The following is a 17,466-nucleotide window of genomic DNA, read 5'->3' on the forward strand; positions in this document are numbered from 1 at the left end:
CCCGACGCCGGAATCCCGACCGCACAATCCCGACAGGGGTGGTGAGCGGAATGCAGCCCCTTGCGGGCTCGCTTCGATCGCCACGCTGCGGGCACGATGCCTCGCTACGCTCGGCACACTATTATATTCTACCTCTATGGGTGTCGTGGACACCCACGGAGGGAGAATATGTCGGAATTGTGGCGGTCGGGATTCCGGCGTCGGTATTTCGACCGCCAGGATCCCGTCCAGCGGGATGTTGACCGCCTCCCCTCATGACTTCACCCCCCAACTTCCACTAATTGTAGGTGTCCACCAAGGTTCTGTTCTTGGTCGTTTTTCTCTCTATACATCCTATTTAAGTTAGCTCATTCACTCTTCAGACATACAATATCTCTATGCTGCTGATACTCAAATTTCCATCCCTGACCTCTAACCCGCTCTTCTCACTAGTATTTCCAACTGTCTCTGCTGTCTTTTCTTGGATGTCCCAGCGCTTTCTTAAACAGTAACATGTCTAAGTCTGAGCTGATCATCTTCCCACACTCCCACACAATCTCACCTCCCACAATTTAATTAGCTATTGATGGCACTATTATCTCCTCTAGCCCCCAAGTGCACTGTCTTTGAGTAATCCTTGACTCCTCCCTCTCCTTCAAACCACACATTCAGTACCTCTCATAAACCTGCCACTTTCATCTTAAAAATATTTCCAGGATCAGACCCTTTCTCGCCCAGGATGCCACGAAGACTGTTATCCACTCACTGGTCATCTCCAGACTGGACTGCTGTAATATTCTCCTATCTGGCATCCCTGATAGACGGCCCTCTCCATTCCAGTCTATACTGAGTGCTCTTGCCCGGCTTATCTTCCTCTCCAAATGTACTACGTTTACCTCCCCTCTCTTACAAGACATTCACTGGCTCCCCTTGCCCTTGAGAATTCAATTCAAGCTTCTCACACTTACAGTACTTATAAGCCCTCTCCCCTCCCATTTACATCTCTGACCTTATCTCCCTTTACATTTCCGCCCATCCTCTTCGCTCCACTAATGTTCGATAGTTTTCCTGCCTACTGATCACCTCCTTCCACTCCTACCTTCAAGATTTTGCACTCCCTTTCTTTTGAATTCTCTAACTAACCATAAAACAGCTGTCTGTGATCTGGCGCCGGTCTCATGAGTGGTATCGGGATTCTGGCGGCATCCCGACAGCCAGGATGCTGAACGCATACCAGCTATGTTTATATATCCTGTGCTTATCCCATATTGTCTTTAACTGTAAGTCACTGTTTTCTTGTTTTGCTTGTTTGTTTATGTACTATGTAATTGGGAACTGCGGATCCCTTGCAGCGGCATATAAATAAAGATTAATAATAAAAATAATAGCACTCAGGTGCCTGTTTATACAAAGTATTAGTCTGAATTATTATACAATGATGCTTTTTGTTTGTTCAAATTATTTACATTTTTCTTTCAGGATTTTTTGTTGCAGATCTTTACTGTGTTTCGAATACTTATAAGACCAGAAATGTTCCCTAAAGATTGGACTGTGATGCGGTTTGTTGCCAACAAGTAAGAAGCACAAAAAAATATATATTTTTCTTTCAGTAAGATGAGCTAGTTAAAGCAGTAACTATGAATTGTGGGTTCTTCTTTTTTTCCTGTTCTTCCATAAATACTTAATATTCTGTAAAAATCTGTGGGAGCCCAAATTAATTTGTGGACATTGTAGGGGATTGCCATATTAATTTGCACAGTTTACTATTTAAATTATGTTATTAGTAAAATAAAATATCATAAGTAAATAGTATACAGTATAATGTCAGCTGAAACATGTCTAATTAGCAATTTTAGCTGCTTAAACTGTTGCAGGAGAGTCTGCTTTTGTGGTGTTGAATTGTCCCTATATTTTAAAGTCAAGTTGTTATACATCTGTTTTTCTCTAGTCTTAATGATTCACACTATTCATGGTGAATTTTCTGTACAGCAGCTTACTCCTTCACACACTGACTACATATCAATAGAACTGAGAGAGACAGGGGACATTTAAATATAATTAATGTGCAATTATTCAGTAACCTTAGTAACCATTCTGATACTTGATTTATCAGTGCTAATTGCTATGATTTACTGCCAAGACCATTAGGAAATTGTAGCTATAGAACCTTTATCCACCTCAATTCAGGCTTTCCACCTAGTTGTTTCCATCTTCTATCACAGAATTAGTATACAGAAAGACCCATATAAGCATTGAACACCAACAGTAACTAGCTTATACTCAAGGTACAGGAAGTCATCAGGAATATTAATCACTATAGGAGTGCAAGGAATTCTGTCTTGGAAGTCACAGGTACAAAGTGAGTGAGAGGAACAGAGATTTTAAAATCGATGTATGTAATGTGCCAGGATTACTGGAACTTCATTTAGGGATCACATATAAATATACACTATGTAGACAAAAGTGATTGGCCACTGACAGCAAATAAAGCAACAAGATTTTATTGACATCAGTACTTTGTAGCACCAGGATGTAGTTATGTGACCGGCGGTCACAATACGGTCGCCTGCATCCCGCCCCCTCAAGATCCCGACAGTCTGACTAACAGGGACTATTCCCACTTGTTGGTGTCCAAGGGGCTTCGTTGTGTGCTTGTCCCCCCTCCGCCAGCATTCTAAACCCCGGGATCCCAGCGTCGGTATGGTGAACGGTGGGATCCCAAACGCCGGTCACCCATACCCAACCCGTAGGACCAACACGTGCAGTCACTACTGCAGTCACCCTTTTTCCAATCTGTCCACAATTTCCTGGAAACAGCAGTCGGTATGTTTTTCCTTTCTGGCTTAAGTACAGTGACCGACTGCAACACTGAAGAAGGTTGAGTCGGTCTAGAATCCACCCGTCGCTCCAATTCGTCCCAGAGGTACTGAATGAGGTTATGATCTGGACAATCCATCTGGGTTTCCAAATCTTCTGTATACCAGTCCAGTCTACGATGATCCACTTTTCAAACTCCATTAGCGCCTTCCTGCATGCCATTTGATTATCAAATGATTTAATCAGTGCCTCTCTGTCCATTTTATGCCTTCACAAACATGTGTTTGCTGCAGTAGAAAAGATCTACTTGGACCACCTAGTCTGCCTCTTTTTATATGTTCTTAATTGTAATTGATATTAATGCTATTAATATTGTAATTGATATTAATTGTATGTAGTGTGGTCATGGTTAACATGTGTAAATAGTGTACACAGTATGTAATAAAGGTGCTTTTGTACCTTGCTATTACGTACTTCTGTGTAATCCATAGGGACTTATAAAGGAACCGGGTGGTGCAAGAGCTATGGCCGCTGCCTTTTTGAAGGCAGCGGTGGGCCATAGGTGAGATTAACGCGCACACAAACCCAGTATCCTCACATTAGGTAGTTTCCTCTGGTGAGTGCCTGGTGTTTAGGTTAAAAAACATTGGGGCTCATTCAGAGATGGACGCAAATCTGCATCCATCTCCTCACATGCTGTTGGCCGCCCAGCACAGGGCAAGGCCGCCCAGCATGTGTGAGGCCGCCTCCCGATACGTCGGAACCAAGGTTGACCCCTGCGCTGTCAGGCTGTTGGCTGGCATTATTTTAATCGGGGCGGCTGCGTTTCGCCCCCAATGCCGCCCAGCAAACGCCTGCTGCTGTCAGACACATTACAGTCGCATCCTTCGGGTTAACTCAGAATCAGCCCCATTATTTGGAACTGCAAGTTTTTTCTGTGTCCGGAGAAACATATTTCCAACAGCTCATATTATTCTGCAGAGATCTGCCCTCACACAATGGTAGTGTTACTGTGTCACCAATATGCCTCTTTCCACAGTCCACAGCATCCTGACAGGCGGAGGCCGCTATTACAGTGGAAGTCTCTGCTGACAAATTGTTAAGCTTTTGTTTTACTGCAATTTTTTATCCATAAATGCTGAATATTGTGTGAACGAGTACTGGCCTTTCCACTTTTGCATTTACTAATTAAATTTACATTATGCCACAATAGTGATTCTACTTTTCCATAACAGATGTCTGTAAGGCAGAACAAAAATAGCATGGCAACAAACCTGCATGTATGTTGCTCTCTCAGTTTAGCACTTGTGATTACAGAGGCTCAATAGGGCTGTGGGCTTTGCCTGAACTGCTGTAGTTAGACCGCGCAGAGCTCTAGTTAGAATCAGAAACAGCTTTATTGGCCAGGTATACTTGCATATACTAGGAATTTGTCTTCATTTTGTTATACAAGAGCCAAGTAGGTAACATAAGCAGGTGGGGGGGCAAGTGAAGTCATACAGATAGGAATACCGTAGAGAGACAAGTGAGTTACATGTACATCTAGTCAGTCAATTTTCAGGAGTTCAGCAGGCGGACCGCTTGGGGAAATAAACTTTTGAGGCTTCTTGTGGACCTGGCGGGGACGGCCCTGTAACACCTCCAAAAGGTCTTCAGAACTGCAGAGAAGATCATTGGGGCCGACGTTCTCTCAGTCCAGGACCTGTCCAGAGCTAAAAAGTGGGCCGGGGTGTAGCTGGTCCTTTACTATCTTCGTTGCCCACTTTTTAGTGCCCACACCAGTGCTGGGATCCCGACCGCCGGCATGCTGACACATATTCTCCCTCTTGGGGGTACACGACCCCCCTGGAGGGATAATAAATAGCGTGGGGCTCATTAGCGCTCGCCCAGCTGTCGGTATGCCGGCGGTCGGGATCCCGGAGCCGGTATGCTGCCCCCCGGGATCCTGGCCGTCGCCACTCATACTACACTCCCGCGGCCTGTTCCCGGTACTTGTGGTGGAGACGCTCCGGCTTTAGGCACATGGTCGCAGACATTCTGGTTTGCGTGGCTGCTACGGGGAGGAGGTAAGAGGGTCCCCCAGGTGGCACTCGCCATTAAATCGCATTCCTGTTACGGTCTAGGGAGACGGACCGCGACGCTGGCGTGGACACTGTTACTGAGCAGGGACCCCACCAGACCGCCAGGGCTTAGGAGTACAGGTCAGGTGTACTAATGCCCATTTTAATAAGACTCCGTAGTACCAGTGGTGAGGACCAGCATAGGAGAGTAGGCACTTGACCTGTAGCCCCTCCGCCGGCCCAGGGCACCATCTACTGCAGATTTTCTTGCCCTGGAGCTGCCTCACACCCTCACTCACTCCCTGACTGAAACGCTGGGTGCCATCTTCTAAGCATAGGTGCGACTGCTCTCCGGGACTGCAGGGCAAGGTCTCCCTTGTAAAGCCACCTGTAAACAGCGCTGTGACTTTACAAACACTTGAGTATTCTACAGTATTATACAGACAGCATTTGTTAAGAAAGAGTATACCTATTATAGGATATGTTGTATGAGTATTCTGATATATACCTCCGGTCTAGGACCGCGCTGTGTTATTTATTTATATATATATATATATATATATATAAAACGATACAACCCGGCACTCAAAGGGACAGCGTCACCTGTAAATAACTTGCTGGGGTGCCCTCCATGAGAAAATGAATCCCAATATAACCAGAAAAAAGAGGCGGCACTCCCAGCGTTTTTAAAGTGCAAAAAAATCTTTAGTCAAGAACGACGTTTCGGGGGGTCTCACCCTGTCATCAGGATGATCCTGATGACGGGGTGAGACCCCCCGAAACGTCGTTCTTGACTAAAGATTTTTTTGCACTTTAAAAACGCTGGGAGTGCCGCCTCTTTTTTCTGGTATATATATATATATATATATATATATACACATATATATATATATATATATATATATATATATACACATATATATATACATATACAGTTGTGCTCATAAATTTACATACCCTAGCAGAATTTGTGATTTTCTGGCCATTTGTCAGAATATGAATGATAACTCACAAACTTTTCTTTCACTCATGGTTAGTGGTTGGGTGAAGCCATTTATTGTCAAACAACTGTGTTTACTCTTTTTAAACCATAATGACAACAGAAACTACCCAAATGACCCTGATCAAAAGTTTACATACACTGGAAATTTTGGCCTGATAACATGCACACATGTTGACACAAACTGGTTTGAATGGCTACTAAAGGTAACCATCATCACCTCTGATCTGTTTGCTTGTAATCAGTGTGTGTGTATAAAAGGCCAGTGAGTTTCTGGACTCCTGAAAGACCCTTGCATCTTTCATCCAGTGCTGCACTGACGAGTCATGGGGAAAGCAAAATAATTGTCAAAGGATCTGCGGGAAAAGGTAATTGAACTGTATAAAACAGGAAAGGGATCTAAAAAGATATCCAAGCAATTGAGAATGCCAATCAGCAGTGTTCAAACTCTAATTAAGAAGTGGAAAATAAGGGATTCTGTGGAAACCAAATCACGGTCAGGTAGACCAACAAAAATTTCAGCCACAACTGCCAGGAAAATTGTTCGGGATGCAAAGAAAAATCCACAAATAACTTCAGCTGAAATACAGGACTCTCTGAAAAAAAGTGGTGTGGTTGTTTCAAGATGCACAATAAGGAGGCATTTGAAGAAAAATGGGCTGCATGGCCGAGTCGCCAGAAGAAAGCCATTACTACGCAAATGCCACAAAGCATCCCGCTTACAATACTCCAAACAGCACAGAGACAAGCCTCAAAACTTCTGGAACAAAGTCATTTGGAGTGATGAGACCAAAATTTTACTTTTTGGCCACAACCATAAAAGTTACATTTGGAGAGGAGTCAACAAGGCCTATGATGAAAGGTACACCATTCCTACTGTGAAACATGGAGGTGGCTCGCTGATGTTTTGGGGATGTGTGAGCTACAAAGGCACTGGAAACTTGGTCAAAATTGATGGCAAGATGAATGCAACATGTTATCAGAAAATACTGGAGGAAAATTTGCACTCATCAACCCGGAAGCTGCGCATGGGACGTACTTGGACGTTCCAACATGACAATGATCCATAACACAAGGCCAAGTCAACCTGTCATTGGCTACAGCAGAATAAAGTGAAGGTTCTGGAGTGGCCATTTCAGTCTCCTGACCTCAGTATCATTGAGCCACTCTGGGGAGATCTCAAACGTGCAGTTCATGCAAGACAGCCCAAGAATTTACAGGAACTGGAGGCTTTTTGCCAAGAAGAATGGGCAGCTTTACCATCTGAGAAAATAAAGAGCCTCATTCACAACTACCACAAAAGACTTCAAGCTGTCATTGATGTTAAAGGGGGCAATACACGGTATTAAGAACTGGGGTATGTAAACTTTTGATCAGGGTCACTTGGGTAATATCTATTGTCATTAGGATTTAAAAAGAGTAAACACAGTTGTTTTGACAATAAACGGCTTCACCCAACCACTAACCATGAGTGAAAGAAAAGTTTAAGAGTTATCATTCATATTCTCTGACAAATGGCCAGAAAATCACAAATTCTGCTAGGGTATGTAAACTTATGAGCACAACTGTGTATATGTGTGTGTGTATATATATATATATATACATATATATAATAATCTGCATTGCCTGTGACTGTGTGTGCCTGTATCTGCTGTGTGGTTTCACTTTCACTGTTTTCCAGGTATACTGTATATATCACTATATTCTGTACCCTAAGGAACTAGGTGCGTCTGGGTCAGATATACTGTATAGTGCGTCACAGTATTTGCCCATTACGTGTATTCTACTGTGTACTCAATCACATAATACCGGATTTATTCGCTAGTGTTGTGTACTGTGTATTCAGTCACATACCAACGGATTTATTCGTAGGTATTGTACTCTGTCTGGCATTATTGTATTAAACCGCTATGTTGTTGCATTTGTGTACAATGTCTAACAAGAAGGCCAGTAAGTCTGTGGATGCTCATGCAGAGCATGCGCCAAGGATTTACTAGAAGGGGATGTTTGGTATGATGGTCCGTGTACTGTGTGTCATACATCTCCCAGTCAATATGCAGCTCCTGTAACCAATCAGGAGCCACCCTGGGCTGTGTTCACAGACCTGCTAGGTACTCTGGTGGAACCCCTTACGCCCCCTATGGGACCACCTGTGCCACTACAGCCACAAATTGTCCCTATGGTTAATCTGCCTTGGGCGGAAAATTTGTCTAACCAGTTGCAACAGTTAAATCAATCCTTGGTCAGACAAAAACCTACTCTAGGGTCCAAATATAATAGAGTGAAAGTTTCAGAAAGTGAGAGATTTGGTAAGGTTTTTCAGTTTTTATTTTTAAAGTGGCAATCATTTACACTACTAAACCAGGTTGATATTGCTGTGTATATTATTGCCACTTTAAAAAAACGCAAAACCTTACGAAATCTCTCGCTTTTTGAAACTCTCACTCTAGTACATTTGGCCCCAGGTCACTCCCATGTTTCTGGGTCATCTAAGTGGTCTGCTTCCTCCTCACAATCCACAAATTTCTCAGATGTTTCATCTGGAGAGGAGGGGGAGCATACTGTCCTGTCAGACGCTGAATCAGATGTTTCTGACGAGGATCTCCATTGCAAAGTGATGTCCCTTCCCTAGTGGTTGCTATTAAGCAAATCCTACAAATCACTGATGATGAGGATTCCACTACTGTGGCTAAGAAAACTGATATGTTTAAGCGGCAGAAGGTGGTTAAAAATCTATTACCCCATTGTGACCATTTGGTGTACACCAGGCAGGGTCCCTGGTCTAATCCAGGGATGAAATTCCCTCTGTCTAAACGAGCCTTGGCTCGCAATCCTCTCCCTGCTGAGTTATGTAACAGTGGAAAAATCCACCGCCGGTGGATTCTCATGTAACCCGCCTAGTGGTGTCATCCACTCTGTCTGTCACCACTGTCACTTCACTGAAGGAACCGACAGATAAGCATGTGGATTAATGCCTGAAATCTATTTACTCCCTTATAGGTGCTGTAACTAGACCCACTATTGCAGCCTCTTGGGCTGCAAAAGGTATTGAAGCATGGGTTCAGGCATTAGAGGAAGAGCTGCCCGAGGATATATCTGACAATGGCAGACAACACCTGTCTCACATTACCACCGCCGCCAGTGTTGCCAATCAAGGCGTCAACTACATCTGTCCTGGCTCACTGTATTCTGTGGTTGAGTTCATGGAAGGTTGACCTAGACTCCAAAAATACCTTGGAGGTACTTCCCTTTAAGGGGGTCATTTTGTTTTGGGAAGACCTTAATAAAATTTTGTCTGAGCTAGCAGCTAAGACTGCTTTTCTTCCAAATACTAATCCTTCTGCACAGAAGGCAAAAGGTACCACTTTCCGTTCCTTTTGGCCTCAGGGGAAAGCAAAAGGTATACCAGAGACAGTCTTGTGCTCCCAAAACCACAAAGCCCAAGGCAAAGCAATCCTGGGTGGCCTGTCAGCCTGCTTCTAAACAAGACAAGCCTGCTACATGATGGGGCAGGCCTCCCCCTTGGGGACCCCAGGGTGGGAGGCCAACTTCTGCAGTTCACCCAGGTCTGGTTAAAGACCACTTCAGACGCATAGGTGCAGGAAGTTGTCTCTCAGAGGTACGCAGTCTCATTCAAGAGACATCCCCCTCAACAGTTTTGCACCACGGTTATCCCTTCGGATCCGTTAAAGGCACAAGCTCTACAAATGGTTGTGAGTTCCCTCCTGGATACAGGAGTGGTGGTGCTGATACCTCTATCCCAGAGGGGCAGAGGATACTACTCGACCCTGTTTCTAGTACCGAAACCCAATGGGCCTTTCCGGCATATTCTCAACCTCAAATTACTGAACAAGTTTGTGTGAGAGTGTCCAAGTTCCATATGGAAACACTGCGCTCTATTGTACTGGCCATAGAACACGGAGACAATATGGTATCCCTGGATATACAAGATGCTTACCTGCATATACCTGTTGCCATATCGCATCGGCAATATCTGTGATTTGCTATTGGCAACCTTCACTATCTGCTGTTTGTATTGGCCATAGCCCCTCGGATCTTCACCAAGGTTATGGCCGTGATGATGGCTCATCTCCTCTGCCAGGGAGTAAGGATCCTGCCGTATCTGGACAACTTGCTGAACCTGGCAAACTCCCATGATGTCCTCCTCAGTCATCTGCAACTGATGGTACAAAAGGCTTTACAAATGGTTGTGAGTTCCCTCCTGGATACAGGAGTGGTAGTGCAGTTTCCTCTGTCCCACAGAGGCAGAGGTTATTATTCGACCCTGTTTCTAGTTCCGGAACCCACTGGGTCTTTCCACCCTATACTCAACCTCAAATCACTGAACAAGTTTGTCAGAATGTCCAACTTCCATATGGAAGCACTGCGCTCAATTGTACTGGCTATGGAACCCGGAGACTATATGGTATCCCTGGATATACAGGATGTTTACCTGCATATTCCTATTGCCATGTCGCATCAGCAGTATCTGCTGTTTGCTATTGGCAACCTCCACTATCAGTTCCAGGCTCTGCCATTTGGACTGGCTATGGCTCCTCGGATCTTCACCAATGTCATGGCCGTAATAACGGTACATCTCCGTCGCCAGGGAGTCAGAATCCTGCCGTATCTGGATGACTTGCTGATTCTGGCAAACTCCCACGATGTCCTCCTCAGTCATCTGCAACTGATGGTAAGCTTCCTACAAGCCCAGGGGTGGCTCATCAGTTAGATGAAATCCTCGCTGGTCCCAGCTCAGAGCATGGTACACCTGGGGGCACTCCTGGACACACACAGACAGCGACTGTTTCTGTCACCAGAAAAAGTCCTGAAGCTTCAGGACAGGATAAGATGCTTCCTTTGTCGCCCCAGAGTGTTGATACACTCGGCAACGCAAGTACTTGGCCTGTTGGTGTCGGCATTCGACATGGTAGAGTACGCTCAATTTCATCCCCGCCCTCGGCAGAGGTTAATTCTTTCTTTCTAAGTGGGATGACCTACCTCATCGGATCAGATCTCACATGATCACTTCGTCTGTCGCTGACCTGGTGGCTACAGGACCAGCAATTGAGCAGGGGCCGTCCCTTCTGGATCTCCGACTGGGTCCTGCTGACAACGGACGCCAGTCTGAGGGGATGGGGTGCAGTGTTGGAGCAACACTCTTTTCAGGGTCGATGGACCAAGGAGGAATCACGCCTCCCAATAAACATTCTTGAGTTGCGGGTGGTGTTCAATGCATTGACTCTAGCCCTGTCTCTGGTACAGAACAGGCCAGTTCAGGTACGGTCCGACAATGCCACCATGGTGGCATGCATAAACCACTCTAAGCAGCATGGCTATGATGGAAGTGTCAAAAATCCTTCGTTGGGCGGAACGCCATCTGCCAGCAATATCGTCAGTGTCCATTGCAGGCATCCTAAACTGGGAAGCAGACTTCCTCAGTCACCAGGACGTGCACGCCAGAGAGTGGAGTCTTCATCCGGAAGTCTTTAAACTCCTAGTGGACAAGTGGGACCTACCAGATGTAGACCTGATGGTGTCTCGACACAATCACAAGGTTCCGGTCTTCAGATCAAGTACTAGGGCTCCTCAAGGAGCGTTCGTGGATGCATTAGTAATTCCATGGAATTTTCGGCTGCCCTACTTGTTCCCTCCAGTGTCTTTCCTGCCCAGGGTCCTGCGGAAGTTCAAACAAGGAGGAGGAATAATACTTCTAGTTGCTCCAGCTTGGCCCAGACTGCATTGGTTCTCAGACCTCCAGAGTCTATTAACAGAGTGTCCCCTTCTATTTCCTCAGCGCCCAGACCTCCTCGTACAGGGCCCTAGTCTTTATCCGGACCTGGCCAGACTGGCTTTGACGGCGTGGCTCTTGAAGCATCACTCCTGAGGGCCAAAGGATTCTCTGAGGCGGTCATCCAAACTATGTTGAAGGCCCGCAAACCGGCATCTGCCCGGATTTATTAAAGAGTCTAGAATTGTTCACTTCGATGATAAGAATTATGATGCATACAGATTCAGAACATCCAGAATTCTGTTTTTTCTGCAACACGGCCTGGATTTAGGCCTTCGTCTGGCCTCCCTCAAGGTTCATACATCTGCCTTGTCGGTTTGGTTTCAGAGAAAAATTGTGTCTATACAGTACCTGACGTTCATACATTCACTCAGGGTGTTTTACCGATTCAGTCTGGGATCTGTCTGTTGTCTTGAATGCCCTGCAAGAGTCTCCATTTGAACCTCTTGAGTCGGTGGGACTTTAAATGGCTTACAGCCAAGGTCTTGTTTTTACTGGCTATTGCCTCTGCTAGAAGGGTGTCGGACTTAGGCGCCTTGTCCTGTCATCCACCCTTTCTAATATTTCATCGTGACCTGGCAGTTCTTAGAACTCGCCCAGGTTGTTTACCTAAGGTGGTGTCATCTTTTCACCTTAACCAAGAGATTGTGGTTCCGGCCTCTACCTCTTCTGACTTGTCTTCCAAAAAACGATCTTTGGATGTAGTAAGGGCTCTCCGTATATATGTGGAGAGAACTGCCTCTATCAGGAGGTCAGATTCCCTTTTTGTCTTGTTTGGTTTTTACAAATGTGGCTGGCCTGCGAATAAGCAAACCTTGGCCAGATGGATTAGAATGGTGATTGCACAAGCTTATGCGCAGGCTGGACTCCCATCTCCTGCTGCTATTAAAGCCCATTCTGCTTGGTCTGTTGGACCTTCTTGGGTAGCCAACCGTGGCGCGTCCGCAGAACAATTGTGCAAGGCAGCTTCGTGGTCCTCGGTGAACACGTTCATTAGGTTCTATGCCTTTGATACTTCCACCTCCCAGGATGCTTCCTTTGGACGCCTGGTTCTCATACCCGCTAAGGCGTGTCCCCTCCCTTGAGGAACTGCTTTAGGACATCCCCGATCTTTCCCTCTGGAACACAATGTACCCCACTGCAGAAAAGGAGAGTTATGGTAGACTTACTATGGTTAACTCTCTTTCTGTGAGGTTACACAGGGCGCCCACCCTGACGCACCTAGCTTCAATGGGTTTGTATGGCATTAGCTGCTGATCCCTTCTACTGTCGTTAGAATGTGGTTCTATGTGACTAACATCTGCCTTCTCTTGCCTGCTCCTGCATTTGACTGGTTAACGAAACTGAGCTCCAGTGTCCGGAGGCGGGGTTTATAGAGGAGACCCCAATGGATCCTGGGACAGCCTAAAGCTTTAGCCTGTTGGTCCCTCTGGATCAAGATCCACTCTACACCCCGATGTTTCCCTTTGGTACCCAATGTACCTCACAGAAAGAGAGTTAACAATGGTAATTCTACCATAACTCTCCTTATTTGTTACCTACTTGGTGACCTCCTTGCCCTCCTTGCGTGCTGATATTGTAGGTTAAATCTGGCCTTATTTGGATCCCTAAACAAATCCTGCTTCTCACCCAAAGCCATTTGAGACTCTAGTAAAGCATGTGACACTATATATAATATACAATTAAAGGATTTGTTCCGCCATCTCTCACCCTTTTCATAGTTGCACTTGACCAATTTATTCTGGCTTTTAATGTACCTGCATGATGTAATAGATGACTGCGGATATTATGCATGCAAACTCTATAATCTTGCTCCCCCAACTCCAGGCCCAATATAACCCCCCCTCCACCTCATATGAACCTTTTACATATTTTTGGATCAGCACACTTAAGGAGCAGGAGTCCCTGGCAGTGCCCCCAACTGATATCCTTCTTAGAATAACATATTGGCATTTAGTACATCTATTTCCTAGGGTATGGCCCAGTGGACAAATAAAAGTCACATAAACGGACAAGCAGATGTCCAGATAACTTTTTCGGTTGAATAATGGGAGAATATTTATCTCTCAATACACAGTTTACACAAATGCTCCAGTCGTTTGAAACTGCGAATCTGACAAATCCAGTGTTTATACCTAATTTCGAAAAACTTCATAAAATATACCTTATTACACATTTTTTGGGACTGTGCTCAGACCCAGACCTTTTGGTGTGAGACATTAAACTTAAACTTTAAAACTTTTACGATTAGAGCTCTCACCCTCATTATCCTTTGTGACACACGATCACTACTGTATGTCCTAGGACATGTTTTGTCTGCAACCAAGAGTGCTGTTGCCTTATCCTGGAAGAACCCTACCCCATCACTATTAGTAGATTAAAACCAAGTTCCATTTTGCTTTCGAATTAGAGACAGTGGGCCTCCCATACTCTGTCTCTACTTCTTTGCCATTCTAAAAATGGTTGAAGAATTTGTAATAGATGGAGAAGGGGCCAGCTTGATTCTAACACTCTACCGTATACTGTACCTTCACCATATTCTAGAGTACATGTTTTCTCTGCTTTACCCCGAACTTTTATTTTCATGTGTTGTAAATTTATTATAATTTATATATAATGTGAAATGTATACATTAATATGTACAAACTATAGTGATTGTGGTTCCCCCCACACCTTCTCCGGGTTGGGTGTGTCGGACCGCTAATCACCATGCTGACAACGGGATCCCAGCTGTTAGATGGACGGCGGGGGAAGGGGGGACAGCGGAATGAAGCTCCTTGCGGGCTCGCTGCACTTGTCACGCAGTTTGCCACAGGTTCTATATACACTCTATCGGTGTTGTGGACACCCACGAGTGGGAATAGTCCCTGTTGGTCGTCATGCCAGCCGGCGGAATAATACGGGTTCTGGATCCCGGTGTCGGTATTGTCGCCGGTCACATAACCGCATCCCCTTCTACCCTTCTTTATTCTCTACCATTCCCCTCAAATGCGTCTTTTGCAAAATTGCAACAAAACTGATTGATGTAAAAAATACACATTCCCTGTGTACAAATATGCATGTTCTGAAGAGCAGAGCAGGTACCTCATGAGGGTGGACCAGCATCACTGAGCTGTCCATGAAATTTTGCTATGGAGCCCAGTGATCCTGTGTTTCACCTCTTGTTATCAGTAATGAAGTTTTAATTTGTTTTCATTGAAGACTGTAAATTATATATTCTTTTGCCAGTATTTCCCTCTTTCATCGTCATAGCATATTGTTCTCAATAAAATAATAGTTTATTCCGGAATACAGCATTATTTCCAACATTTCTCCAATCTAACTTGCACTAGACAAATAAAGAATTACAATTATTTTCTATTGTTGTATTGCAGATTTACAGCATTAAGTGATGTTAGTAAATGAACCCTTACGGTGTATTTTAATTTGTGTGACCAGTATGGTATTTCCATGAAGTGGTATGAAACTGAAATGTTTCAGTGCTGCAGATATAGGGACAGATTTGGTGTATGAAATAGCGGCCTGCTACAAAGTGGTTCCTATTTAATTAGCCGTGGGAATTGTACCAGTCATAATTTCAATAGGAGTTACCGCAGCTTTTTTTCTCACAGATTTGAAGCAGGTGCAGGTAAGGGGAAAATTGCTATATTAAGGTAAAAATAATACAACGTAGTTCAGAACCCCTGGGACACCTTCCTATTGATTAATTGGGCAATTAGAAGTTTATAGTTTGGTAATAATACATGTCATTATTGGGGTTAAATTCTGTAAAGTGCAGAATCATGGGTTCAAAGATGTAGAACAGGTATATGTAGGTGCCCTGTGGGTGGAAAATGTGTTTTAACATTGCAGGTAGGAGTTACAGGTGTTTTTAACACACTTTTTTAAGTGGTTTACCACGAGTAAAAAAATCAGCCTACATGTATTTTTATGCACCCTTAAAAGTGCATAGCACATTTATTTGCTTTTAATGCTGTTAATTGTTGTTGTTTTTTTTTTTTTTTTGCTTTTTTTATATGGCTTAATCATCCATATAAAAACTTTTAAAGAACCAAACGTTTCTTTTGGACAGAAAAACATTTCTTTATTATTATCCAATATTGAGTGCCTTTCTTAGGGTACTGTCTGATTTCCCCCTTTTTTTCTATATTTTCTGCAGGTTTTGCCTAAAAAATTATTGCACCAAATTTTTTGCAACCGCATAGCACGAGAATTGGGAGCCAGGTGTAGCCGTGTTAATCTGAAATGTATACCTTAAACTATGTTTGTTCAAAAGTTATCGTTTGTACAAAAAAATATGTTAAGTAAAATGAAAGTAGCCTTGATTCTGTAGTGGGGACTGACAATCAAGAGCTTATTGTTTTTATGCAGATGTTCAACGAGCTGTCTGGTCCTAATTTTACTGGTAATCACCATTTTAAATTGTGTTCCAATATAACGGTGGCCAGACACAAGCACTTGGCTAATGGCTCATTTTCCCATAAAGGACCTAATCATACAGGGTCAATCATTTAACCTCTTACTCTTGGATGACTGTTTCAGTGCAGGCCATGCCCCAAAGGAGGAAATGGGTCCTTTATAATTGAATGAAACAATTAATTAGGTTTGCCAGTCATGAAACCAATTAAAAGACTAATGTACTTTGCTATTCAGCTGCATACTAAACCACTGTAGCTCACTTCCAGTTCCTGCAGCTGCTGCTAGCCATTGCTTGCCAGCCACACCAAAGAGTGTGCAGGAGAGACACCCTGGGGAGATGCTTAATTTAGTTAGACTACTGAAACCATAAATAGTAGAGAACTGATTAGGGTTTAGTCAGTTTGTAAACACATTAAATTGCATTGGTTGTTTTGTAATAATACTGTACATGTTCAGCTGACTTAGCTTTGTTGCTCTTCAGTTTTCTGTGATATAGAGTACTTCAGATACAGCTGCATGCAGAATACTGTCTGCAGATTACATCCCCTCATCTAGAGGATGCACCTGATCATCTAAATTCATTCAGCAATATTTTATTATTTATTTCTTTTTATTTGAGGAATAAATGTTACAAGTATAAAACTGTTTTTTTGGTTACTCAGTTTATACATTCGTATTTAAATTATTATTGAGTTTTTATTAATTGAAGTTTATTTTGCGATCCCGAATATAGGATAATTTAAATCTAAAATATTTTTCAAGACTAGTATTACTTTCAGTCCTCATAAACGTGGGCTTGTGTAGACCTTTTAAACTTTGTGTGAGGCTCATAGTCAAATAATAATGTAAGCAAAATACTGTGTAACACGCATTTTTCTATGGGTTTGTATATGTTTTCAATTTTAAACCGCCTATAAATTGATGGCTTTAAATCTGATCTTAAACTGCATATGACATAAAATCAAACTAATTACCAGACCTAAAATAAAGATATGACACAAGATTTTGGCAAAACTGAGAGCAGGGTTTAAACCTTTCCTCGATGCAACCTAAATTAACAATGGGAACATCATCCCTTACATGGCCAGTTCTGGCGCTTCCTCTGAAAGAAAATATGTTTAACAGTGTAACATTTTCAACAGTTACAAAAAAAAAAAAATTTCCACATCCCAAATTGTAACAAATGTCTGTCAATCAGCTAACGCAGAAACCTATTTAAACTAAATTACAGCCATAGGTGTATATGCAATTGCGGTCGAATTTCCGCAAATGTCGAAAAACGGGGCATTTTCGACACAAATAAAAAATTCGACAATGCAATACAGTACTTTTCGACAAAAAAACGGACGTTTCAGATTCGACTTTTTGAAATTCGACAGTTGTCAAATTCGACATGTCTG

The 17,466-nt window shown here is 43.5% G+C and overlaps 1 protein-coding gene across 3 annotated transcripts in view; it reads left to right on the forward strand.

The window, feature by feature from the left end:
• The window catches only part of DOCK4 (dedicator of cytokinesis 4), an 803,151-nt gene that overhangs the window by 619,737 nt on the left and 165,948 nt on the right, over positions 1-17,466 (forward strand). For all 3 annotated transcript variants that reach the window (XM_063927278.1, XM_063927279.1, XM_063927280.1), the window contains one exon: positions 1,459-1,553. In XM_063927278.1, coding sequence (XP_063783348.1) covers positions 1,459-1,553 — 95 coding nt within the window. The remainder of the gene's footprint in view (positions 1-1,458; positions 1,554-17,466) is intronic.

Source organism: Pseudophryne corroboree, chromosome 6 (genome assembly GCF_028390025.1).
Source record: "Pseudophryne corroboree isolate aPseCor3 chromosome 6, aPseCor3.hap2, whole genome shotgun sequence".
NCBI classification, from domain to species: domain Eukaryota; kingdom Metazoa; phylum Chordata; class Amphibia; order Anura; family Myobatrachidae; genus Pseudophryne; species Pseudophryne corroboree.